At 38.3% G+C, this 27,545-nt stretch overlaps 1 protein-coding gene across 4 annotated transcripts in view; it reads right to left on the bottom strand.

The window, feature by feature from the left end:
* Positions 1–27,545, bottom strand: part of PLEKHG1 (pleckstrin homology and RhoGEF domain containing G1) — a 139,064-nt gene that overhangs the window by 100,571 nt on the left and 10,948 nt on the right. For 2 of the 4 annotated variants that reach the window (XM_050893987.1, XM_050893989.1), the window contains exons 1-2: positions 26,068–26,138; positions 24,172–24,256 (exon numbers count right to left, since the gene is read on the bottom strand). The exons of 1 other annotated variant lie outside the window; for it this stretch is intronic. In XM_050893987.1, the coding sequence (XP_050749944.1) occupies positions 24,172–24,256; positions 26,068–26,082 (100 nt within the window). In that variant the 5' untranslated portion in view covers positions 26,083–26,138. Of the gene's footprint in view, positions 1–24,171; positions 24,257–26,067; positions 26,139–27,545 lie in introns of those variants that run through there. One more of the 4 variants, XM_050893990.1, reaches the window with a different exon arrangement.

The following is a 27,545-nucleotide window of genomic DNA, read 5'->3' as shown; positions in this document are numbered from 1 at the left end:
TTATGCAAGTCCAATTTTCCTTGTCTGAAGTAGGCCAACATTTCTTTCTACTTGATCTTCTAAAGAAGTGATAAGCTTGCTTTTGTGTCATCAAAACTCAGTACCAGAAAGCATTACACTTAAAGTAAGACACCTACCAACAGTCACTTCTCAGGAATTTAAGAGTGCCTGTGCTCATCCCTCTCTATGGAGCACGACCTTTCATTCCCAGCACAAAACCAAGTGGGATTCAAATGGCCGTTGAATGACCTTGGCATTTTTAATAACGGAATGGTAAATTGAAAGCTGGATCATTCAGTTACTGCACACAAACCAGGGTATTTATTGAACAGGTTCAGACTTTCCACAGCTACAACAGCTCTCTGTTTCAAGAACTCATTTGGATAATCCAAGGCAATTTAAAAACTACTGTCCCAGTAATGGTTTTGCACAGATTTACCAATTTAGCAGCTCTGCATTACAATAAGTGATAGCAAGGGAGGCTTAACATAGTTATAACAGGTTGAAGAAAGTCAGCCTCCGTGCCTAGAAAAGCCCATCTTCAGAACACTGTCTAGAAACACTTGCCACTCTCTGTAACGGTTTGCAGCAATGAAACAGTCTGTGAAATGTGTTGCCATTTCCCAACTTTTTCTAAATCGCACAGGAGATTAATAGTACCAGAACAGTTCAACCAGGTGCAAACATGACAGGACCCGTATAGAGCCTTCAACATTTTCCCATAGCATTGTCAATTTTAAAAATCACACCTAAAAACTGAGGTCCGGTTACGTGGCACAGAATAATATTTTAAGTGACTTCTTTAAAAAGCATGGAAATCCATATATTTTAAAATCTAAAATGTATGCTTTCCCCCCCTTCTCTCTCATTAATGCAATTCAGTTCCACACTGTTGCTAGAAATCACAGAATATAGCAAACAACTTAAAAAAAAAAAAAAATCCACATTTGTGGATAAAAAGGCCTATTTCATCACTCCTAGTCATATCACCAAGTAATCAAGATTTCTCTTCATGTAACCCCGATAAACTTAATTCTTGTAAGATTTATTTTGCTTTTCTTCTCTGAAATGGATAACAAAGCTAGTGGAAGGAGGAAAGATTTAAATAAAAGAAATACAGAACCCCGCTCTTGCTTTCTGTAACATACCAAGTTTTTAATGACTCAAAAACCAGAAATCAAAGTTTAGCATTCCTTTATTTATTTATTTATAAAGTTCCTAGTTTTAATCTAGGAAGGAAATCTCTGACAAATACTATTCATCAGACTAGGAAAGTAAATCTCTCTCTCTCTGCAGTAAGGCCAAGCAGGACGCATGTAAAATCCAGCAAAGCAACAGCATTTGGGATATAAGCTTGCCAGTAAGATGTAAAAGAAGGTAATTCTTGCCTACTTTCTATACAAATAAGCTCCACTTATCTAAACAATCTTACTGCAAACTTCGGGATACTACTACTGCTACTAATTTAAAGATCAGTCATATAAAGGACCTTATAAAAACAGTTCTGTGAGACCCTTCTAAACACTCTTGCAATATAATTATTGATATAGCTTTAATTGTCCCTGCACCTTTGGCACAGCTACTCTAGTAGTCCACAGGGTACTTGGTATTTCTGAATTCATTACTCAAAGCTGTTTCTTGCACTGCTACCTATTGCTTACTCCTCTGAGCACTTTTTCACAGAGCATCCCAGTAAGAGAACTTGAAATACATATGCATTCATAATTTATGAATAAACACAGCCATACTGTTTACATTTCTTAATTAAGCAAAACTCTTTAACAGTAACCAAAAACATTCAGATGTATGACCATGCATTTTCACAGGCCATAATCAGCCAGGGCCACCCAAACAGGCACACTGGGAGGTCCTAGTTCAAGAAATTTGTTGTTCCTTCTAGTAGATTGGTTTGCCTTTAAAATCCTGAGCTGCTAAAAATTGCAGGTCAGCTTTAATGTTATGAAAAAAATAAGATCTCAGTTCCTTTAAACACAGGATCTAAATCAATAGCATGCTATAGCTGAATTAATGGGAAAACATTCAAACTTATAGCACATCGGTGACTAAAAAATACTTTAAAAAAGCATGCTCAGGAAAAATATGCATTACCTGCATTTCACAGACAAATATAGGCTTTGTCTCTTCAATTAACTGTACTTTCCTTAAAAAATATTAAGGGTTTCCAATTATTCAAAATAGCTATTAATTGAAGTGTTGTAATTTTCAATTTTAAAGTTTCATGGAAAAATTTTCATTGGAGAGAAGACTTCTGTTCCATTTTTGTTCTCTCAGCAATTTATCGCTGTACTCTAAAAAAGCATCAAGCAACTTGAAAGAAACTATTGTTCATGATAGGACTGTTTGCAGTTGTAACTATGGAGTCCAACTATGTATTTATGTTGAACAATGATCATCACTAACCAAAATCTAACCTGAACCTCCTCCTTTGTGTCAAATCCCTGGCCCCTAGTCTACATCTGTTCCAAATAGCTGAAAGTGATCATATTTAAGGAAGATGGCTGGATTTCTTCAAAAACTTTTCAAATACAGTGCCTTAGACAGGCACTGCATTTCTTTCCCATCTTCCAGAGGCACAACCAGCATTAATACAAAGATTCTGCTATGGCCACTTTATTCACGATCAACATACATGTTCCTTTAAAATACTGTATTACATTTTTAAATGCAGCCTTTTACAGATTAAACAGTCAGTGCTTTATGAATACAGATCAATACATGTAAAACAACTGAAGCCCTGAAGTTCCACATTACACACTGTGCTGTTAACAGTAAAGCCATCTGCTGGTTTATTTTTAAACAGTATTTGGATGAGTTCTTCCTGCTGTAATTAAAAAAAAAGTGTAAGAGTGGGTGGGGAGAAAATGGATATTAGTAGGTTTTTTGACATGAAATATTTTGTAAACGAACAAGGACACTTAGATGCCCACACACGGCCTGGACAGACTGCCACACTTCTCAGGTGAATGGTATCAGATGTTGCTTTTCTGACTGCAGAACCAGTCACAGAACCCCAAAACCAGCACTCAAAGTCTCAGGTTGCAGGATGAACTCCAGACTCCAAAGGAAGGCTACGGCAAAATTCCCACCCACATTAACACGACCAGAACTTGACATTTGGCTGTTAAATACTGCATATATCTTTGTTAGAGAATAAGGACATCCGTCCCGGATCTAGTTTTTGCCATTTGTTTGCCTACAAAATCCCTTCTGGAGCAGATGCATTGCTGCTCTGCACCCCACGAGAATAGCTTTGATCCCAGGTCACATAAACCATAAAAGCAAGTTTATACACTAACACTAACACAATTCTTTCACATGAACCAAGAAGTGACACTGAAAGAAACTCTAAATAACACGGACAGAAAGGACAGAAGTTAGGAGGACACAAACTACTATATGCCATCAAGCCTCATTGCTGCTTCTATTCACCACCACCCCCCAGCCCTTCTAAGTAACACAGCAGTACCTGTTTAAGATTAAAGTGTTATTTCAAGTTAGAATTCTGTGCAATTTTGAAGGAATAAATATTAACGGTTCTTTTCATTCCCTTCCAGCAGAGCTCTGGATGTGGGTGTGAGTTACGGCTTCCCTTCTCCAACAGTCCTCTCCTTCAAAGTCCCACAAAAATCTCTCAGCCTTTTTTCCCCTGCACATCAACGCATACTGAAACGTTCCAAGTTTGGGTTTTTTTGTTGTTTTGGGGTTTTTTTTGGTAAGAGGCTACACATTTTGCTGATTTTCCCAAACCAGGTCACCCTTGCACCTTCTTTTCCGTAGAAAGGCCAATAACAGTGGCACTTAAGACAACTGCACCAAGAGATGAGCTGGTCCAAACAAGACCATCTGATCTATGTTGGCAAGAAGGAGCAAAACCTCCTTTGCACATTGTTTGCCCCATCGATGAAAGTCATAGTAACATCACTCTCTCTCCTGCCCCCTTCTTCAAAACAGCAAAAATCTACAGCATCCTCCACCTAGTTTCTGGAGCTTATCATCCATGCTGCAGCTGCAATCCAAAAAATCTAACTTTTTCCCATCAAGCAAAGACCAAATCACAGAATCCCTTTGTCACTTTAATTCTGGTTTACTGTAATTCACTGTGTTTGAATGTGAAACACATCACAAATGTTCTAGTATAAGGAATGAGCTGTCTGGCTCCTCTGTGGTTTAACTGCTACGCATACATCTTCTCTCTCCTCCAGTCTCTCCAATAGCTCTGAATCCATTCCCAGTGCTATCCCAAGGCTTTGGTCATGGTTTTTCAAACCCACTAAAAGATCAAGTTCAGCAGCTAATCACTGTGTTTCAGTCTGCAAGTCAAGACAGCGTATTTTTTTACAAAGTAACACAGGATATGAGGTCTAGGAGGGAACGTGACATGATATCTTCTCCTTCAAACTTTGTATAGAATGAACTTCTTGAAAAGATGAGACGTGCTCAACGTTTGGTCAGTGACCAACCACGTTGCAAGATTCCTTACTTAACAACATATGCTGCTACTATGCCAAGTGAAACAAAGAGGAAACCTTCCCCACAGGGTCATCTGGGAGGAGGAAGAGGGATCAAAACCTTGACTGACACTCCCCAAATACCCTTGTGAAGCATAAGTTCAAAGCCTAAGCACGAAAGATGTCAGTTTTAATTGGTGAAATGCATGTATTTACTTCTGATGCATTAACTCTGTGTTGATCACAGCAGTTTATCAGCTCAGCAGAAGCAACAGCTTTCAAACTCAAGTCATTTCAGTGCAGGTTGTATGAAATTACTTAGTATAATTAAGCACTGTTATTTTTCTTTCTGTAAAAATGAACCGTTAATGAGTATTTTTTAAAATATCCTCTTTTATACATGCAACTTTGTTCAAGATCAGGGTTACATTGCGTATAATCACGCTGTACTACAGAAAGCTGATAGAAAACAGCCCAACACCTCTCCTGTGGTGCTAGGACATCGTGATAGCGCTTTCCAGTGATGATGCATCTCTGAACTATAAAGCTACCTCTTCCAGCAAAGCTCCCGCAGGTGGCACTAGCTGCTCCTTACAGTGCCACACAGTGCTCAACTTGCAGACAAAACCAAATGCTTGTAGCAGAAACTGCCTCTCCCTTCTGGTCAGCATGCCAAGCAAGTGCTACAAATCCGTCTAACTTTCAGGTATCTGAATTGTCCTGCTTACTGCTCAAGTCTGGGTTTGGGTTTGGATAGCCTGACAGCTAAGCCACTATACCACCTTTTGCTTATTTCAAAACTTCCTATCATCAGAATAAACCACTGGGCATTTTTTAAATTATATACACGTACATTGCTTCTCTCACGCCTTTGTACAGTGCAGTCAATCTCAGCAGCCCTCCCAGGTCTTCACAAAAGTTGAAAAAACCCACACAAACAAACAAAAAAAATCCATCAAAAGATCGTGTTTCACTTACACACAGTGGGTCTGTCACTTTGGACACTTTCTTTTGAATCTAAGCTTGAGAAGACGGACAGACTTGGGTAAGGTGGCTCAGCACAGGACATGCCTGACATACACTCTGACAAAAAACAAGGAAGAGCAGGATAAGTAGGTCAGTCCCAAGATATTTAGGGACTTACAGGCAAGTCCCAGCACAGACTGTATGAGTACACCAGTAGCAAGTCATAGCCACCAAGTACAGCTATCGTATCACAAAATACCGCTGTCATCTACTCGAAGAAATCTGCTATTCAACAAGCAAGCAATGTATTCTATGCAAACCATTTTCTAAGCAATTCAAGCAATAACACCATGTAATGCATTACACCGAGTTACTCTGAAAAAAAACAACCAACAGCATGGTTTTTGTTATTGAAATTTACAAAGATGGAGATTAAATATTTTAATTGAGCTACCATTACATTGTTTTCTGATTTCACTTTTCAGATAATACCAGGTCTACTGTTAAGTGCTAATTAGGGCCACACAAAGAAAACTGAATTTGAAACAAAACCTTTTAAAAAGAAAACCAAATGCCTCAGCACAGACAAGAGCACACAGTTCAACATTTTTTTACTAGAAGAGTTTATTTCCAGTACCACTAAATTATGACTCTTCAAGTGCTGAAATAGCACAAGAAGGCATTATGCACATACACCAGCCACAGCACTAAAGAGACTGAAGGATTTTAGGGTACAAGCCTTCACATTGCAAGAACAGTCAAACTCATAGCCAGAACCGTGACAGTTGCCAGAAGAGACTACATGACTTTTTCCTTGACAAATTCTCCAATACTGTAAGAACTTACACAGTCATTTTATCATGTCACCTGAGGGAGTTACAGCCAAATACAGTCTCTTGCCATTAGCATTACAGCTGCACTTCTGCCTTGCCCACCATTCACCCCTCCAACATATACACTCCAGGTAGGTGTCTTGACTTGGTTTAAAAAAAATGTTTGTTTTTTTTTTTTAAATTTACATTTGGTATTTTCACTGGCCACTAGCATCCTCTCTTCTTACAAGATGTTTTTCTTGAAACTTTTCTCATGAGAAAATACAGCTGCAGATGCATTATGTCTTGGTTTCCAATAGATTTAATTCTAGTGAGGTGTACAGCATAAACCTCACTACTGGGCCAAAAAATCTCGTTTAATAAATTAAAAAAAACCATTCCACAGCTGACTATGAACTTGTCAAACTTCAGCAACAACAAAAGTTGCTTTATAGTGCACACGGTTAAGGAAAGGAAACTGAAGAGGAAAAAATTTCAGCAGTGTTCATCTCAGAATTACTCAAATTCCTTTTCAAAGCTCTGAACTTTGCTACAATTAGGAGAGATGCTGATTTGGCTAATAAACAATCATGCAGATGCACACACGCAAAGTTTCCCTCTTTAGTCTCTTCCACATTCAAGTCTCTGGTGCTCAGCAGCTGCAGCTTTAGATTCCTGATTAAGGGCGAGAGCTGCTGCTGCTCCATGCCCCTCTTGAACACTAAAAAACCCAACAAAAACCCAACAACAATTAAAAAACCAACCAAACAAACAAGGGCAATAACCCAGCTAGCATCCTAACAATCATTTTGTAATCCCATTTCTCTGTTAGACAGGAAAGAACAAACAACACCAAAAAAACTCCAGACTTGTGTCTGGCATACATAGTAAAGAGCCCCTGATACCTGCTTTCACAGGCTTTAAGTCTCCTCCGAACTGCTTTTCTACTACAGATGTTGTGTGGTAGCACTTATAGAGATACTTCTCTTTTTGCTTGATGCCGATGCTTAGGATATCACTACACACTGTCTTGGAAGAGACCACTGTTGTGCAAATTCATCATTCCACCACAGGCTCAAGTAGCAGAGGAAACAAAATCAAAGCAGGCTGTGAGGAAGCAAAGCTGCTGTTGGAGCACAAAGAATCCAATCACAGCAAACAAGTCAAATAACAGTGAAAGTAAATTATAATATGCAAAGCCTTAAATGAATTTTAATCCAGTCCTATCTGCTGAATAAATATTCCAGTGATAGATAAATGTACCCATGGATTCCAATATATGTGAAGAATTTTGTTACTATGGGAGAAACATACCTACCATGTCTGCATGCATTTCACCTTCTGACACTTCCTTTTCACATTTCCATTTTTGTTACGGGAAACTTCTTGACACTCAGCTAAAGTTCACTAACACCGTCACACTTACTTTACATAAAAATGGAAACAACCTTGCCATTCGCTTAGTAAGGACATCAGGCTGCATATATTACGCAGGGTAGTCTCTCCTGAAATCACAGGACTATGATAATAATGAAGGTTTTTCTGGGGTTTGTTTTGTTTTAAATGAAAGCTTTATAGCCCTCTTACAGAGAAACTGTTGATATTTTAAGGTCAGTAGAAAGCTAGTATCTATGTGACAAACAAAATTTGTATGTATTTTAACTTTGCGTAGGGCCAGAGTCAAGGCACTGAGAGAGGGAATGACGTCTTCCTAAACTCACATAACGAGTATGTAATGCAAACCTTGAAACCACATTCATGGACAACTTGACAAAGAGATAAGGTGCATCCAAAAGCAAATAGTCAAAGACTACAGAACAGCCCAATGCTTTTCAATGTCTATAAATATAGACAAATCCACTTCAAAGTCAGCTGTTTTAGGAGTATTTCTTCTCTCCACTTAAATACATGTTTCTGAAAGCTCCCTAAAAAGAAAAGAAAAAAGAAAAGAAAAACACAAAATGCTGCTCTGCACCAAATCAAAATCACAAGTTTATTCTCTCATGCGCACATTTTTCAAAGCACTATTTTTCTTCCAATTTCACTAACAACAGAGCAATTAGTACGCATCAACTCCAATTACGCCGTTTTACCTCTTCTATAAAATGGTTGTAATATGTTTCACTTCACTATATATTCTCAAAGAAATAACTTCAGACCTCATTATAGAAAAAACTCACAGAACTTCCACAAGATGATCATATTGATGAAAGACAAGAATGTCACGCTGTCCAGAAGGTCCATTTACTTCGTTAAAAATTTTCCTAAACAACGTTAATTCCAAGTAAACAAGAGAGAAAGATATTTTTCCCCTCAACTGTAAACGCTTTTGGAGAGCTAGAGAGAGGAAAAAAAAAAAAAACCGATACAAAGGAATGTTTGGTTTGGCATTGCTGACGCTTGTTCATGAAGGGGAAGCCTACTTAAAACCAGGATAACAGATAATTATCACTTTACACATGGATCCTTCACTACTTTTCTCTCCGTAACACACGGTGACTCCGTTACATTTTGCAAGGAAAGGAATGGGCACAGATTCACCATCAGGAGAAGGGCTCCTACAAAGCCCATTTGTGTGTTTCCTTCAACCGCAATTGCCCAAGCACAGTATTACTGCTGAAATGAGAGGTTTAGACATGGGCTTTATAATTATTAGACAAGTAATACTCAGTTGGCTTTTCCAGAAACTGTCATTTGAATGGCTAGCCAAAGTACAGCCATGCATAACGAAGTTACTTACATACACCCTGTGAAACACGTTTTTTCCCCACAGCCATCAGAAAAAGCCCATCTAGCTTTTTAAACTACAGGAAAGTGTGATTAATGAAAATTTCTGGGGTTCTGTTTTCATCACAGAGTATATAACATTAGGCAACCAACACAGCAAATAGCGTAAAAGAGTCAACGGTTAAAGCTTTCTGAGCGCTGACACGTTCCAGTCGCCCGAACGCCGAGCCTGGCTGCCCCCCAGCCCTGGCGCAGGCAGCTGACTGCAGGACCACTGCACACTCCTCCAGCTTTTCCTTCTCCCTGCTTTGAGGATACGTACATCTGTGTGTACATATATATATGCACGCACATGGAAAAAAAGAGGAAATTAGTAACAGACAAACTAACAGCGCTGCGCACATTCGCTTGCAGTTTGTCCAAATGAATGGCCTCATAACTCAGATTGGGACGTTTCCTGTAAAAACACTCCATTATTTATCAAGCCACTCCAGAGTGCAACTCGTGAAGCGTGGCTTGCAAACAACATATTTTCTAGAGCCAAAGTTTGCAGTTATCTACAGAACACTCTGACTAGTTGTGATGGAGAAGCCAGGGCCCTCTCGCTGTATATTAGCTTTGAATAACGTGTCCCCAGTTGAGCAGAGTTCTGTAACTGCAAGCTTAGTCCTGTTCGCTTTTGTGGCATTGAAATGCATGTGCATACTGCAGAGCATAGAGAAACTATATAGTTTCAAAAAACATTCATGCTTAATCTCTGGCAAACCACAGGTTTTGTATACACATACATAAGTATAGATACATGTGTATATATTCACTATAAAGAATATGGAATATGAAATTAAATATGACTAGAAAGAGAAAGGAAATTATTTCACCCACCTATGGTCAACACAAGTAGAGAGCCTAGGAGACTAAAACCGGTAAAACGGAAACCACACACAGTAACAATCTTTAACCTGCCACAATTTCCAAAGGAATTTGAATGACCATTTTGACAAGAGCAGCTGACAAACTGCTGAATAAACATTTCTTTTGGGTTAAAATGCAGTATTCTCTAGACAGGGAAACTCCCTCTGTAATGCCATAAATGTACAAAGCTTCTTATCTCCAACATGCTTTCTTAGAAAAGTTGTATTTATTACTAAACATTGCATCGCTAAATGCAGACCTTCACTGGCCCCAGATGAGAACACTAGTTTCATTCAGAAAAAACACATGGGGAAAAAATAACATCACTTACAAATGTTATAGTTGGAAAGGTGATTTCCTTCAGCTGAATGTTTTTCTCCTTTCTACATCAGTCTGAGAGACATGGTTTGAACAAATCAGTTGTTTATAAGTAATTCTCAACAACTGCATGGAGTCTGAGCCATTGTGCATTTGGACAGGACTTCATTCACCTTCTCAGAAAATAAAACAAATAAATAACTTAGACTTAGCTTTCAAACACAGAAACAAAGAAATACCTATTTTGTACTAAAATTATAGTCACTTGACATTACCTTATGGACAGCTTATAAAAGAGTATGCAATTGTTGAGAGAGTCTTTCAGAGATTTGTAAGATTCTTGAAACAACTCTAGTAATTCACAGCTTGTGCTAAGAGAGACCTTTTTTTGGTGAACTGCATGTTGTTTTGTAGCTTTCAATAGGATAGGAGAAAAATCACCCCAAATCCTTTAGTGCTTTAGATTGAAAATTATTTCAAGGATAGTGATCATTAGGAAATATCATGTTTGAATACAAGTTAAGGGATAGTCAATAAAAGGTTTCCATTAGCTTTACCTTATAGTTTTAGAAGGTGTTAAGATTACAAAGCTTTTTAAATTTCTACACTAACAGACACTTTTCAGCTAGAAAAGGAGTCCAAATTCTCCTCTCTTCACCTTCTCCACCTTCTTGCACCAGTTATTAAGGTCACCTTTCTTACCTTTCCATTTTAACCACACTGAACAGTGAAGCTTTTTCTCCTTCTATACAGTTAACAGGGAATCAGAAGCAAATCATGCATTCAGCAGTCAGCTTTCCCTGCTCTAGCTGGGATGCCAGAATTACTGATAAAGGGATGTCTCTCTTCCTATCTATTCCTGCCAAGTAAAATTTTACTAGAGTGAAAGATGAATCCCACGTGTACTTCAACAATACTAGAAGGCAGCATGAAGGGTAATCAAGTATTTCACTTCTATCCTGAGAAAGAGGAGATTATCAAAAAGAGCAAACAGCTACATAAAGGAATTCAGTTCTCCTTAATTAAGAATGTTAAAAACAATATAATTCCCCAAATTATGTCAAGAAGTTTCAAAGGACATGTAAATATTATGCACTGTATTAGAAGTGTGGAGGGATACAAATAAGACAATTTCACAAATCACTGTACATGAAATCCTATAGCAAAACTGTACAGGAAATCTTATAGCAATAAGAAACCATCAGACACATTTCTTTCATTTTTATAAACGTGTATATCAACACTGTGGTTCCAAACACAACTAAAATTCACAAGTTACAGTGTTTTCCCACTGGCAATGCAATACATCTCTGCAGTACAACAGAGATGGGTATGTCTTTCCAGTTACTTCAATTTATGTAAACACAGAACATAAAATCAGGCCACAGGAATACGACCAACAAGTCCTGACGAACCTATTTTTAAGGAAATCAATGCAAATAAGGGCAGGGTGGGAGGAGGATCTCTGAATAGGCTTGACTCAAGTAAATATTCAAGGGGATATTACTCAAGTCAGTACCAAGAGCTTCAGCCAGTTTCCAAAGCCTTTTGAATTCTCAGAGCTAAGCCTGGTGAATTCAGATGAAAGTTCCTTTTCTTCCACTTTTAAGGGAAGAAATAACTTAAGTGAACTTTCTGCAAAACAGCCTCCCAAGTTTAGTAATTGGGGAACAAACCTAAAGCACTGCCAAGACACACAACTAAGCATTTATAAACCTTAATGGTTTATTCAAATATTAAATACTGATGTACCGAAGCAAAAAACACAGGGGTATTCCAATAATGCTGTTTCAAGTTATGTAATTCCATCCTTGGCACATAAAAATCCCAGTTCCTCCATTCTTGCCGCCTAGCCCACATTTTGTATCCTAAGGAACACGGGCACACGGGGCGCATACTAACAACACCAAGTTTCCGCTGAATCCGGCGAGAGGCATGGCTAGGCGAGGACTCCACCTGGCCCTGCCTCGGCTCCGAGATGATGTCAGCCTATTCAGCAGGGCAACAGGAAAAAAAAAAAAACCAAACCCAATTCCCTGCTGTATTTCAAACACACACAAAGGGCCATGTATATTACCACAAAAAGCAGGAAACCACTCTATCTCATCAGCAAATGAGATTCTGCAGCCCTCTGAGCCTTACTGCATTTAGGCAGGAGGAGTAGGTGGAGGAAGAAGCATTTGCTCCATTTAGATTTGGTGACAGTTACTCCATCTCTCTCCCACCCCGTCACTGTCCCCACAGCCTGTGCAGTGTTCCCGGGGGTATCACCAAGCCACTATCACTTTTTGCCCTGTGGTTGCCACTATGTGCCGACCCACCAGGGCATGTCAATTTAGCAAGCGCCAAGCCAGTTCCAAATCCTTCTGTTTTCTTTATTAAAAAAAAAAATTCTTTTCCTTGGTTCCTAGCTCCCCCATTTTTCCCTATAAAACAAACAATGCAGAAATTCACTTTAAAATAAATAATAGCAACATTGCAGAGCAAGCTTACCCAAGCGAGGGACTAAAAAGTCTGCACAGCAGAGAAATGCTGACCGAGGAGAAGATGCGCTCACATCAAATAAAAAATGACCCTTGATTTTCCCCACAGTGAACATACTCCCAGGATCGCTGGACCAACCTGCAGATTCTCTGATGCTGAATAAAGGCTGAGCTCATGTTGCAGAGTTTCATCATTGGAAACATGAAAGCTATTCTTAAATTAATACACTAGATATGCCCAAACAGAGTTCCTGGGTGCAAAAGCAAGCTGGGACAGAATAGCCCACATCTGTGTTAATGAACCGTCTTACTCTCCAAAACAGGGTGCATAAAAACCATCTCTCGGGAGTGACGGCTGAACTGGACTAGGGACTGAGCCATACCTGGAAACTGTCTGGGGAGAAGGCTAGCTATAATTCCCCAAAATCATACCAGCGAACATGGCCATCACAGACCATCTTCTTCCAGGCCTGCCAACATTCTTAGGCCCATCCGAATTTAATACAGGTGTAACCTTATAGGACTCCTCTCTCAGGCCACCTATGCTCACAAACTTTGCTGAAATGTAGTTTCGAGCATTTTTCTCTTAATTGAATTTTGTTACAAACTCCAAAGATTTAAAGAACTCTGAATGGAGAGAGAGAGACAGATGCAAACACACTGGCATAAAAAGCAGAAGGGGGGGGGGGGGGGAGAACCATACTCTCTGGAGAGCAGAAAGTATACTTACATCCAACTGAACTACTCTTCCCTTACGCATATGCCACTGGCAGTGGCAGGGTTCACTTCTACCTTTCAGTCCTGACCTTTAAAATGGATCAGATACAAACTTTTCAAACAGAAGCATCATTTTCTGTCTCTGTACCTGTGGACACCTTTCTCTGCAACGTCTCAGCTCCTGCATAGCCCAACAACTGGTGGATGCCTCCTTCAGCTGTGTCAGAGCGAGAGGTGTCCCACAGGGAGAGCTCAGAGGCGGCTGCCCAGCTCTCCTGTAGTGAGAAAAGTCCTCTTATGGCTGTTCCAGACACAAATCTGAAGTTTGGGCACCCCCATGACACTAGCAGGCTAACACCAGCATGAAATGTAAAGCAGGTCCTTAATAGAAGGGAGTTTTTTGTGGTTCGGGGGCTTTTCAGGGGTTTGGGGTTTTCTTTTTAAATCCAACTCCAGTACAGTTTAAGCAAAAGCCATTAAAGTTTGGGAAGAAGCTGCAACGAATCATAATTATTACAAAACAAAGGTCAAATTTTCCAAAACTGGTTAGTCATTTTAGCATCTACCCTAATTTGTGGAAAATACAAACCCAGAATACCTAACAAACATAACTACAGTGTAGGTTGAAGTAACTACCAAACTTCAAAATTACCTGTTATTTTTGGAAGTTTTGAGAGTCTTACACCTAAATGTAAGAAAAGTTTGATATATTTTAAAACACGTATCCATGTGGTGCTTCTGTTAAATCATTCTTATTATTTGGCTTTATTTGCAAAATAGATATGGGGAAAAAAAAAAACAAAACCAAAAACCAAGGAACGAGGTTTGGATTACATAAGCCCTGGTGGGTTGAATTAACATAACTTTTATAGTGTGTTTAGAATTATTTTGCCTTTTTCCAAAGCTAGCTGTCAGCAAAATTTACAAACTAACTCAACTATTTGATTAATTCATTTGTTACAAAAATTACTAGTTAAAACAGATTACTTGTAACTACCAGCTTCAAATCTCTGAAGCTGAAGATTCATCATATTTCTCTAAGGAAGTAAGTGAACTGCTCCACTTTTCAGAGAAGTAATTACAAAAACATAATTTTCCTTTTCCAATTTAAGCATGTGTTAAAACTGAAATAGATAATAAAGTCCATTTCAACCACATACATGTTTTGTGGGCTTTTATTGCACTTTTGCTCTTTTTTCCACCCTGCAAGGACTCTGTCAAAGATCTACTTTAACTGATGCAGCAGAGTGCTTATTTGGCAAGATTACAAGATACCGAGTGAAATAACGGTTTTCAACCTTTCAACTGAAATAAACAAAAAAAAGATGTATCAGGAAGAACACTAAAACACCCCACAGATTCAGAACTGGAAGGAGATGGCACGTGGGTTCCCCAGTGCCTGATTATTGGGCAGTGTTTTACATCCCACTTTTCCTCTGGGCTGCTTGTGCCTGCTCCGGGAGGGCTGCGCTCTGCTTACTCCTAAGTGTGAGCCTGCTATGGTAGACTGCAGTGAAAACCCTATATCCAAACAGCATGAATTAAGCACTAACACTTTATATAGAGTATGAAATACACTTTGGAAATCTTCCACCCTTTAATTCATCCTATCATATCAAAACACCATGGACACTGGCATCTTCAAGACATTTACCATGAACAGCATCTTTGGAAGTACAGGTTTGCAATCCTAGATTAATGTAAAAGAATCATCAAGGCAAAATGATTTGTTTACTTTTCATGATAAAGATCAACGACAGGAAGTACAATACTATAGAGATATTAAAATATTTGTATTATGCCTATTTATAAATAAATGTATGTTTACATTATGCTTTCCACATACACAGAATGAAGTATGCATTTTTCTATCAGTACTGCCAATTCATTTTAAGGAAAACCCCCAACTACTAATCTCATTTCCAGCAAGCACGCAGCAGGCTTGTGTCACTCACCTTGAAGACCAATATCCAAGCAAGCAGGGAAGGAAATTGCTTATGCAGGGGAATTTCATGCCTCCCTCATTTATGCAGTTATTTACACTACAGAATTTACTCAAGTATCTATATCCTTATGTCTGATAAGGGTACAGATAAGACAAAAAATGATTTGACAATATCAAGAAACATACACTACTCTCAGTGTGGAAAGGCTGTAAAATGGCTTTATGAAAATTACTGTTTCAGGTGTTTAAACTACATCTTGGTTTGCAATCTAGGTACATGGAACGAGTAGCAACAGGGACGAAGAGCTGGGGACTCATCTGATTATCACACATGCCCTGTTGCACCACAGCAGATGAAGCACAACAGCACTTGCGTGGGGCTCCTCCAGTCCCCCAGAGTGAAAAGCATTTGGGTTTTTTGCCTGTCATCTCTGCTGGGGGGTGGGGGAATCAAATCAAGCTGTTCTCAGGAATGGAGAATAACTGGAAAACAGAAAATAACACTGAATGGTAAATTTGGTTGATAGAGGTTTTTTTGGTTTGGTTTTTTGGGTTTTTTTGGGTTGGGTTTTTTTTGCGCTGAGCACTCTCACTCCACTGGACAAGCAGTAAGCTTCCACCCTGGAAGACAGTCCTCACACACACACACACAAAAAAAAAACCCCCTACCTGATTTTTATAGTTTCATCCATCTTTTAGTTCCTTGTTCTATGCATAGTAACAATACAGATATTAAGGTTAGCGCAAGCATGTTACCACAGGCCTCACTGCACCTCTTGAAGTCTGCTGGATATTAACAACCCAGCAGATGGTCGTTACTCCAAACTCCCCACCCTCCATCATCATTAATTCAGAAGCAAACTCATTTCAATGGGCTAGCCCCAACACATAAAGAACTCATTGTCCTGGCCAAATTAATAGGTTTAGATCTTGCGTTACCAGATGTGCCTCAGAGAGACAATAACATTTTAAATTATAATGTGCTGTTTAAAGTCCACTTCAATGTCATTTCTCATAAATATTGGTGTATGAGGCAAACTTTAAAAATATGAACCTATTCCCAAAATAAACACAGAAAACTCTGTAGTTTTGGTTTAGATTCTAGACAGATTTGGCACAAGCGTCCTCAATTATCCTGCAATCCACTTGATCAAAAGCTGTCTACTCTGAGTCTAAAAGTGGCACATAGTCTTTTGAAAGGCTTCGCTTCACCCTGAAGATTAATAAACCCTCAATGTTGGCGCATCCAATAGAGAGACATGCAGTTATGGTGCCTATTACATAAACAACACAATTTAGACTAATAATAAATAGAACAAATCAAATTTGTAAGAATTTGGAGTAGGTCAACTTCATTGATAAGTCATCAATTTAATGTCATCAAAAACATTTAATACATATCAAGTGGGGAACAAAAAGCAGTAGAGGGAATCATTTGTCATGACTTGAGTCATGTCGTGTCTGACATTTGACAGACTGTTCGCATTAAAACAACGGAAGAATCTTTTCTGTAGGAACAATTTGCAAAAATGAACATCAGTACACTAGAAGCAACTAGCAAGCCATCTTTCCAGCTTATGGAAAGATAAAAAGTAGAATTTTGAAAATATCCATGTTCTTTGTGAGGAAGACATAGAGACTGTTGAAGGATTGAAATCTAAATAAAAATAATAATTAAAAAAATAGAGACAGAACTTTCCAGAGACGACAGTATTCACTTCAGTTTTAAATTATATTGTTATTTTTCCATGGAACTGAACCACATTTTCTTACAATCCTGTATCTTAAAAACTTCTCTTGCTGATAGTTTCATTGAAAACTGTTTGTTTGTGTGAAATGTTCTGTTTTCAATAAATTGCTATTTTCCAACAAAATATTTTTGGCTGAAAAATTCCTAACTGGCTTCACTTTTAAAATCATTTCTCAAGTGTAACATTTCATAAAGTCCAATGCCTTTCCTTACTTAAAAGGCCACATTGTGTATTTTAAAAGGCATCCACTCACTCTCATACTGGCACAAAACAGGCAACATTAGTGTTTAAATCTGTATGTATGGAGGGTATTTTTCCCAAGTAATCTATTTCCACATGGAAGAAACAAATATAACAATTATGATTTTAAGGTCTTTTCTATTCTACCTTGAAAACAGGATTAGAAGCTACATCTCCAATAATCTTTAACCTCCATTTGATCACGTAAGACTGCAATATCCAAATACAAAATATACAACTATCTTTACTAAGTAACTTCACACATCTAAATTATGTAGAAAACAAATATAATCCAGGCTGGATTTACCCTTGAAGGACAGTTTACAGCCATAGCTGAAGGAAAGAAGTTTGGGCTGAAATGTCTGTGGGGGCAAACAACACACTCTTGGGAGATGACAAGGGAGCAAGGGAAAAAGAGGAATATTTTCTTTCAAAAAGGAAAACAAAGAAAGCAAGGAAAATCATAGTTATGTCTCCTATCAAATTCCATACTAGTATAATTTTTAATTAAAAAAGAAACTCACGAATCAAGAACAAAACAGCAGTTGATGTACTGTACTTATGCAACTGAATCTAAGTATGCAAAGCGGGTTGTTTTTTTTTTTTTTACGTATTAAATATTTTTTCAAATTCCTACATAACATAACTAATAAAAATATTTACTTTTACAAAGGGTCAAGTGGACAGAATGTAATTCTCCCAGAAGGAAACCAGATGTTTAGTATCTTCAAAGCGATGTCCATGCTGATAAAAGCAGTAGCTAATCTTTCTTCTAGAGGTTGAAGTTCTTGCTGAAGTTTCTTTTACTGAACAGCTATGTATCATGCTTTAATGAATATCTGCCTCAACAGAACAAGTATTTTTACATTTTTAATAGGATTTTCATTTGTGTATATAGTTATCACTGCATCAATACTCAAAGAGCTGTCTTTGAAAATTTTGTGAAACAATCTGTAGTCCTGCTCTAAGTCACGTATTGCATCTTTAGCTCAGGATGAAAGAAGTCATATCTGTCCCCAAAGCCAGGATTCCACAACAAAAACATTTTAGCAAACTTCTATATTGCAATTTGAATACATTAAGTCACACAAATATTCAAGTGTTTCTCATGAGTCATGAAAGAGGTGCAGAATAATACATCAATGTAATGCTTAGAATTGCAAAAATCTCAAATTAACAATTTACTATCTTTCTTAAAACTTACCATAATGCATTAAGAGATCCATAAAATGGAATTTACAAAGACTTGAGCAAATAGATTTCAACTGATTCTGTGGGTTTTTCCTGTATTACATGGCTGGTGCCATGACTAATATTTAGCTACAACATAATGCTTGCCAACAGATGCAAGATAAGTCTGAAATCCTATGGGGATAGGCTAAATGTTTAAAAGGCTTTGGAGGCATGAACAAGGTCTCTGTGTATCTCACTCAGAAAGCAAAAGGATTATTTAGTTGCTTAAATTACCCTTAGAAAAGCCTAAAAAAAACCCACAACAAAAAAACCCCCAGCTTTACCACTAGAAAGAATGGAAAAAACTCCACCCAATTTAAAACTGTTTTTATGGCACCTGTTTTTCCATTTTCTGAAGTTTGATCTGATCAGAGAAAAGCAGCAATAACAGAAGTTTAACCTTATCTGTGCTGGATAATTACGCAGTTGATTACTCCAGATTGTCTGCAAATTTAGAGTTCGGGTGGAAATCAGACCAGAGGAAGGGTCACAGTTTTGATGTCCATTTTGCCAACGCCATAAGGGCATATGTATTACTGAGGTATTAATTGCAGCATGATTCATTTATGGTGTCATGAATTTTGTATTCAGCTATGTTGATGTTCTCCTACAGCACAGTATATTCTTGCTCACTTTTCCCATCTCTAGTGGCCATGTGCATCTGTTATTTGAAAAACCTGTTTAGCTTAAGAAAGGCTGTAAGCTTCCAGCTAAACAGTATCTTATGGATACGAAGTTGTGCATCTCAACACCTCCTTTGTTAAGTGATGGGGATCCTCTCTTAAGAGGGCAGGGACAGAGCAGCTCTTGGGATAGCAAGTGACAAGAAAGGGCTGAAAAAAAAACCCCAATTTTATCCGACACACATCAGAAACCCCCAAGAAAGAGGGCAGCGCCACCCAGCTTGCTAACTTTAGTTAACCAGCTTCATCCAAGCTCAAAATAAGCACTATCAGTTTAAGTACCAAAATATTTAGTCTGTGCAAAAGCAGAGTACTGGCACCTTGCTTACATGAAATGCTGCAATTAAACATGATAAAAGCAAAAGGAAGGAACAAAGGACAACAAAGTAAGGGGTAAGGATTCAGATTTACAGAGCTCTTTCAATTAACGGTTTTTTCAAGCACTTCGTGTGACAAGAGAGAACAAAAAGGTTCCCTGTAGGCACACTCAGGGTTTGCACAGAGCGCATCCTACTTTCACTCGCTGCTTTATAACGCAGGAGTCAGAAAGAAAAAAAATTGTGGAAAAATTGTGGCTGGTGTGATGCCGAGGACAAGCTGTGATACACTCCACTACCATCCCATACCTACTTCACCCAACTGCTTTACTGGCCTCTCTCAATCATTTCCCCAGACATCTGTCTTCCCCACCTTCAAGTCCCCTTCTTCTCTCAGGCCAGACCCTTTCCTATACTTCATCATTCCTCTGTCCCCAAAACTTCCCTCTCTGCGGTCTGTCAAGCCAGGTAAGGAGCTTCTCCTGGCTCCATCCCCAGCCCCTCTCCAGGAGGGCAGGAGCACACCCCAGTGAGTTCCTCAGCACTCCCGAGAGTTATGCTGCAACGCATCAAGCAAAATACGTTCAAGCAGGAGATGGACAACGATATCACAGACTTAGAAACTGCATCCTAGAAATTGTACTGAAAGCTGTGTGAATGTTTCAGCTTTGGGGTCCTTGGTATGAGTGCTATTTTTTTTCCCCCCTTCCCCAGAGGAAGCCATTTTCAGCATGATTTTGGAGTGTTACCTACAATGCAGTGGCTATACTATGAAGACAGGACTCATTACCTACATCATGCAATCAAAACACAGTATATCCCTGAAGTCTTTGCAAGATTTTTTTTTTTTTTTAATACACTTATTTGGAAAATATAAAACAAGTCATTCTGTTCCAGTGTGCAATTTGTTTTTCTGCTCTGGCTACACCTGTGACAAAGGAACAATGCTGTCACATATCACCCATACCCCCTCTATTAACTAGTCCTGAACAAGAAGGGGAAAAAAAGTAGTCTTCAAGACAGTTTCACTGCTGTACAGGATGCTCACCAGAAAACAACAGATGTGCTATAATCACTACTGCCCATTCATTTCCTTTCTGTCAGAAAGAAAGCAGCAGTCATCAATTAAGAACCCCTATCTACTGGACACAAAAGGAAGTATACACTTTTCCTTGGTCATTTGACCGTAACAATAGGAGATGGCAGCGGGAAAGGACTGACCACTCTGAGCAAGCATGGGGGGAAGACAGGGGTGAGTGAGCTTGTCCTTTTGGATTTTTTTAAAATAAAGATAAAAATTTTTATTCAACACCTTGATATACAAATGTTTAAAAAATAAATCACTTTGTCTATAGATTATACAAAATCCTAATTACATTATTCCTGAATTTGTCCAGACAATTAATTTAATCTTTTTCACAGCAGAAAATCCCAAACACGTGAACTGACAAGAGAATTAAGCAGCATCTGGAAAAGCTGTTTTATCAATTAACAAAGTCTTTTTAAAAATAGTTATTACAATTTTTATAAAAACGTTAGTCTAAACATACTAAGTGTTTAGACTTTCAATATGTCACTGGCATAAGTTATTTGGATTAATATTTTTAAGAAGTCTAGTCAGATCTGTGGATCCTTCTGTTAAAGATTACATTCACTGGTCAGCTTCATCACTCTGAAGTAGAATGACAGCTTTCATAAAATTGCCAACAACAGAAAACCCTAGAGATGCACTTTATATTATGTCTGTTTCAGTCTGACTACAATCAGCCACAATGGGTTTGGGGGAAACTTATTAAAAATTGCTAGCCTTAATTAAGGTATTAGGCCCTAATCTAGCATGCTAAATTAAACCCCGAATATTCCCATGGATACTAATGCAACTGCTCTAAGAACCTGGCAGGCGCCTCTCGCAATAGGAAAGCTTTTACAGGCCTTCACATAACAACTGAACCCCTATTTTTGCCCTGTACCTCTGCTCCATCACATACCAAAAATAGAACCAACTTACAGAAAAGCTCACACGTGGGCACGCATCATTCCTCTCCACCCCCACAGAGATTTGCAAGCCCTCATACCATTAAAGACATGGCCTAAACAAAGCATTCAGTGATGCACAGATGCCTGAGGAATTTTTTTGTGTAGTGACTTCTAGCATAAACACACTGCGCATTAAAACTCATCCTGAATTGTTAGAACAAAGTATATTGATCGGATGTTTCCTTCTCTGCAACAATAGATGTCATGATTTTAAGAGCTACTGAAGCCTATTTTCATTGTTTCCAAAAAGATTAGCATATTCTAAACACCAACTTATTGAAACAAGTAAAAATAGACAATATTGTTACATAAGTCAAATGGATAACAGCAAAATACAAACAAATTTCATAAAATATCTCCCCCACCACCCCCAAAAGTTTTTCAGAATGAAAATATTCTTAAAACCTCCAGATTTAAGTCTGGCACGTGAATCAAATTTGGCAAAATTACTGTTGGTTATTTGGTACAGATTTAACATCCGTCCCTCAAAGCTATATCTGCCCAAACCATTAAGCTATTCTTTTTACAGAACACCACTCCTCATATTTGAGGTTTCTTTCTTTTTCCCATGAAATTAATTCCTTACTAAACGCACTTCATCTAGTCCTTGAATGCCTTATCCCGTTAGTTGATACATTCCCACACACTCCAGTTTTGTTGATACAACAATTTTCTGAAGCACTTCACAGTGAACGCTTGTCTGCCATGGATCCCAGAGAATTTTAGGAAATCCTCTGCCTCTTCGGACACATGCACAAGTCATGTTATCTCAGCTTTCAGAAAAGAGGTTATTAGAGTCTGACGGTCTGGTTTAGCTTTTCTCTTCATCATGAAAACACATTAAAATCACTGCAACTCAAACCCAAGGCCAAGCAGCACATTTGAAATGAAATAGAAATCAGGGAGGGGGAGGGGAATTTGTGCAAGTAATTCACTTTCTAAGGTCACTAGGCAAATGCTTCACATGCATTTGGATATGCACAAATTTCAAGCCAAATAAATAAAATGATTTGCTGTGTTGAACCTGGGAATGTACAGCCCCTCCACATCTGTGGATGAAAAAATATGCTAGTAATTAACTATCAGCAAATAACACAGACAACGAGCGTACTGAATTTAGGTCATGCTGATTATTTTTCTCTAATGTACGTTAAAACATGCAACCTTATTCAAATCTTGCTATTTTTAGAAAATACTGAAGAGGAATTTTTGGTCTTTCCTCTCTCAGCTTCTGCAAAATGTTTTCCTACTTAGATACTGTTCTCCCCTGGATCCAAAGGAAAGTAAGATCTCACTAATGTTTGTCAGATGTAAGCTTCAACTGAATGCTACGCAATCCTGCTAGTGTCTGTCTATTAAAGCTATGCAATCTCAAAGCATTGGATCCGACAAAGTTGCCATTCTCCTAAAATTTTATAAACCTTTGAACACAATTGGATCATCAATACATACTACAAAATTATATTACAAGCCCCACTATCAGCAGGGTAAAATAATAAATATTATTAATTAGTGGTCTAATATAGCATATTAGTATTCCCTCTGCAGGTCCCAGAAGCCAGAGTGGCAATTAACTTAACGTACTTTTTTTTTTTTATTTTATTTTAAACTAATCCATGCTACACTGGTTTCAGCATTAGCACTGGAAGGAGTAAAGTAGGTTATTTATAAGTCATCGAGTTTTTCCAAATAGCACTGTCTGTGCTGTTACCCACAAAGCCCATCACTGAATGCCCGCTTTCTTCAGAGAGAAGAAAAGACTCCTTTGGGTTGGCACCAGGACTGAGGAGGAAAGGAGGGAGAAAGGGACCTTGCCTAAAGCCCTCTTCTTATTTAATATTTTCTGTGGAGTCTCCTGCCAGCCCTATCGTGAAGATTTCTGGAATGTCAATTTGTTTCAGATAATCAAATGAGTGAAATGGGTTATTAAAATCAAGTTACATTTCCATGGCATCTAAATCTGCTTTTCCTATGCTCTCAAGTTCCCCAGGTCCCCCAAGACTTTCAGGAAGGGAAAGTACATTAACAAAATTAAACCCCTAAAAAAACCCAAACTGTGGAAGATCAATTTCGTCTCAAAATGACATAGAGTTAACATAGGAAATCTCAGGAGAACACAGAAGTTCCAGATCTCCCCAGCCCCATGGAGATACCATTGTTTCTCCATGAAAGTGGCACTTCTACCTCCAAAAGGACAGAATCAAGCAACCAAACAAAACTTCAGCTACAGATCTTTAGCAAAACTTCAGTTACAGAAATGGGTGCTAAAACTGAAGACTTAACCTCCCCTAACTGCTTAGGTGCCCCAAAATTTCAATTTAATTAGCATAAAACCCCACTAGCATGCACATCGAGAAAACCCACCATCTTGGCTAACCAACCTTTCAGGCCTATACAGTACAGCCACCTATTGTGGATTTGCATGCTAAGCAGTCTCATGGTTAACTTGAGGTATGTTCACTGAACACCAGCGGTAATCACCTCAGCCAGAGGCACAACAAACATCATCTCTCATTTAAAAAAAAAAATTAAAAGTTAAACTAATAATTAAAAAATTTTACCTGGTAGAGCACTCGCCAAATAAATCACTGTTAGGTAAGACAAAGCGGAGTCACTTTTCCTCTCCTCTGATGAGTCTCTGGCATTCTGCAGAAAGGAGGGTAGAAATTATGGGATTACAGAAAGGATAAAAGGGAGCACAACTGCACAGCTCAGCGGGGGGCCGCGCTCACCCCAGTTTATACCCTCTAAGCCACGCTTACTGTACTGCCTGCCCATTCTGCCTTAAAGAGAAGCTGAATAAAACATAGCACGGGCTGAATCCAGTTCAGACAGGCTAAAGGGTCAGATTTTGAATAGGAATTAGACGCTAATGTGATTCCGAAAATCCCATTACAAGTCTTACCACCTCTGTGAGTGCCTACCTACATAACTTTAAAAATCTAGATCAGACCGTTTGTCTATGGTTGCGTTGTAAGTCTGTGGCAGAGCAGGAAAGTGCTGCTGGGTTCCCAAGCTCTAAACCCCAAAAGTTTCAGGCCATGCTCCTTCTGGAAATTGTTAGCGTCAATTTTAAACTTAATTATCTTTAATGCCTGGAAACCTCTATCCAAATGAACCCTCACTTTCCTGGTGAGCAACAGAAGGACACATCTCTAGCCGTTAAAGCAAACCAGAGCCATGGGTCACTTTCTGAGATCTGTCTGGTACCTGCATCTGACCTAGATATTTTCACAAGGTCAACAATGAATGATAAATATCCAAATGAACATATTGTTTCTTCTACCACTTCACAAAAACCAGCTATTTAGATACAATTGCGGTGCAGCTTTTTCTAGCAAAATTTATTAACCTACCTTGAAGCCTAAAAAACGCAGGATTCTTGATTTAACGAGGGAAAGAACTCATTTCCTTTGCTAAATTTGTAACCCTTCCCAGCTTCAGAACATCGACTGGAACATCAACCAGGAACTGAACAAGGATACCTTTTTTATTATTTTCATTTCTCTAAGCCATTGCTTTACATTTGCCTGTTCTAGAGGACCCCAAGATTAATTTACCTCTCCTTCTCAGCTATTTCTGTGCTATGGACTCAGCCAAAGGTGACAGTGAAGAATTCACAGAAACCGAACATCAAATGTTCTTGCTCTGAACTTTCAAGAAGCAATTGAATGTAAGACTGGATTTTTTTATTTTATTTTATTTTTTATATCACCATAAGGCCTGTTTATATACTTGGAGTGGAAACAGTGCACATTCAGCTGCAATTGATTTCCTGTATGGCAAAATACCTCAGGCATTCAGCTGGCTGGGAACACTGCAGAGGCCTCTTACCATCACCAGTTTTTTGAGACCAGGAAGCTCTGCCCCATGCTTGTTCTTACGCCAGAATAAATAGAGTCCCTGCTGAGTGTCCAAGTTAATTTGGTCTAGGGGAACCAAATCATAAACAGGCAAGATTTTCTATTTCAAAAATCCATTTAAAAAATATTGGTCTACTATCAACTTCAACAGTAATACAAATAATTCAATCTTGCTAATGTGGCATAATGTTCATCTACAGATGTTTTTTAAATACAAAAGCTACTCCATCTGAGAGATTTTTTTTTTAAATGAAATACCAATACATTTTCCCTCACCCAGTTGCTATATTTACAGCAATAAATCAACACTACAAGGCAATTTCACAGATTAAAAGAGTATTTTTTTCCCTTTTGGTATCACTGAGTGACACTTATAATAACAATGTTATTTACTGCATTTAGGTTTTTTCTGTTCATAACTGAATACATAGAATAGCCTCCACTAACATTTCTATGAATCTCAAGAAGAAAATACGTGAGTAGTCTTACCTGTGATTAGACTGTAACAGTTGTAACATTCAAATACCCAACCACCTGACTGTACCTCAGATTGTAAATGAAGTGAAATGAAAATACAAAGTGAGCTGTAATTACCATCTTACTTTCCATTTAGTCCATGCAAGTTTCCTTAGTCTGAAATCCTCCAGAGGCAAAGGACTCCATTTCAACTGCTAAAGAAAGTTGTTTCTTTAAGAACCCCCGAAAGAGACAGACTGGCAACACAACCACATCCATTTAAATATACATACATACAAGTGTCTATGTTTGTGTATGTATGTATACATATGTGTGTATATATATGTATATGTGTATGTATATATATAAAAATAATATGTGTGTGTGTGTATAAACAGTATGTGTGTATATATAAAAATAGACAATCCTGAAGAAGCCTAAACTTTTTATAAGGACACTCTTGTTTGATAGAATTTTCATCAATAACAGCTTCTTAGTTCCAGAGTAAAATTATTGGCCTAAAGCTGAGAGATATTCTCTAACTCCCAGAGCACCCAATGGCCTTTCAAAGCCTTTGGATCGATGACTTCAGACAGGGTCCTACAGTCACATCCAAATCAACTAAAGCACAAGCTATTGGATGCTATAAGGTGTTCTTCTACCAACCTTCTTTAACTTTTTCAAGAAAGTTTTCTACAGATCTTGGTATTATCATACTATATAACAGAACGATCCGTAAGGAAAATGAATTTTTCATCCTGTGAATTTTTTGACCAATTCGGCTGAACAGACGGTTTATTTCTCAAACATCAATGTAAGAATATTGCACACTTTTGCACTAGAAACACTATCACAAAGAAAACACGTGCACGTCCACTTCAAGAAATTGATTAACCAATATGCTGTTATTTGTCCTACAATTTCTATTTCATCTTTAAAAAGTTTGCGTGCCTTACAATAGCCTTAGTTATTCTAGAAATATATCACAACTATTAATAAAAAAGCTTTGCATTCTTAATCATTTTTAGAAAATATATAGGATTAAAGCATCGAGCAAGTAGCAGTTTAAGAAGCAAAAACCCCAAAGAAACCTACATTCAGATATTTAAGTAAATCAAGGTTCTCTTTCTGGGTATACTCTGCATGGGAGGCAACCAAAATAATTTTCAGTAAGAGGACGGGTGCTTTATGTTATTCTCTTAGGAGTCTTGGAGATCATCTTCACCTCAGTCTTCCTAAAAAGTGTGACACACAACCCTTCCATGCTACACACTAACGGTCTCGGACTGAGATGCTCAGTGAAAGGCTAACATTACCACTTTACTCCAATAAACTGGTTCCCTCAAACCATGTGTTTGAGTTTTGAAATCTCCGCTTTTTAAGAATTTCCCTACCCTGTTTCTGCTAGGGGAAAAGACCAAAATAAGCCAAAGCCACCCAACTACGTATAATTGTGTTCCACAAACTTAGAAGTGGGAATCTGCTTAAATTACAAGTAGGGTATCAAGACATTTGTTCCATTCATTGTCATCCCTGCTCTTAGCTGGTCCCCAACCATAATAAATCACATCTCACATCCAGACAACTCCATCCTTACAACTTGCATCACATTGTGT

The sequence above is a fragment of the Gymnogyps californianus genome, chromosome 3 (genome assembly GCF_018139145.2).
Source record: "Gymnogyps californianus isolate 813 chromosome 3, ASM1813914v2, whole genome shotgun sequence".
Classification (NCBI taxonomy): Eukaryota; Metazoa; Chordata; class Aves; order Accipitriformes; family Cathartidae; genus Gymnogyps; species Gymnogyps californianus.
The sequence above is the reverse complement of the archived record's forward strand: the minus strand, read 5'-3'. Positions and strand labels throughout refer to the sequence as shown.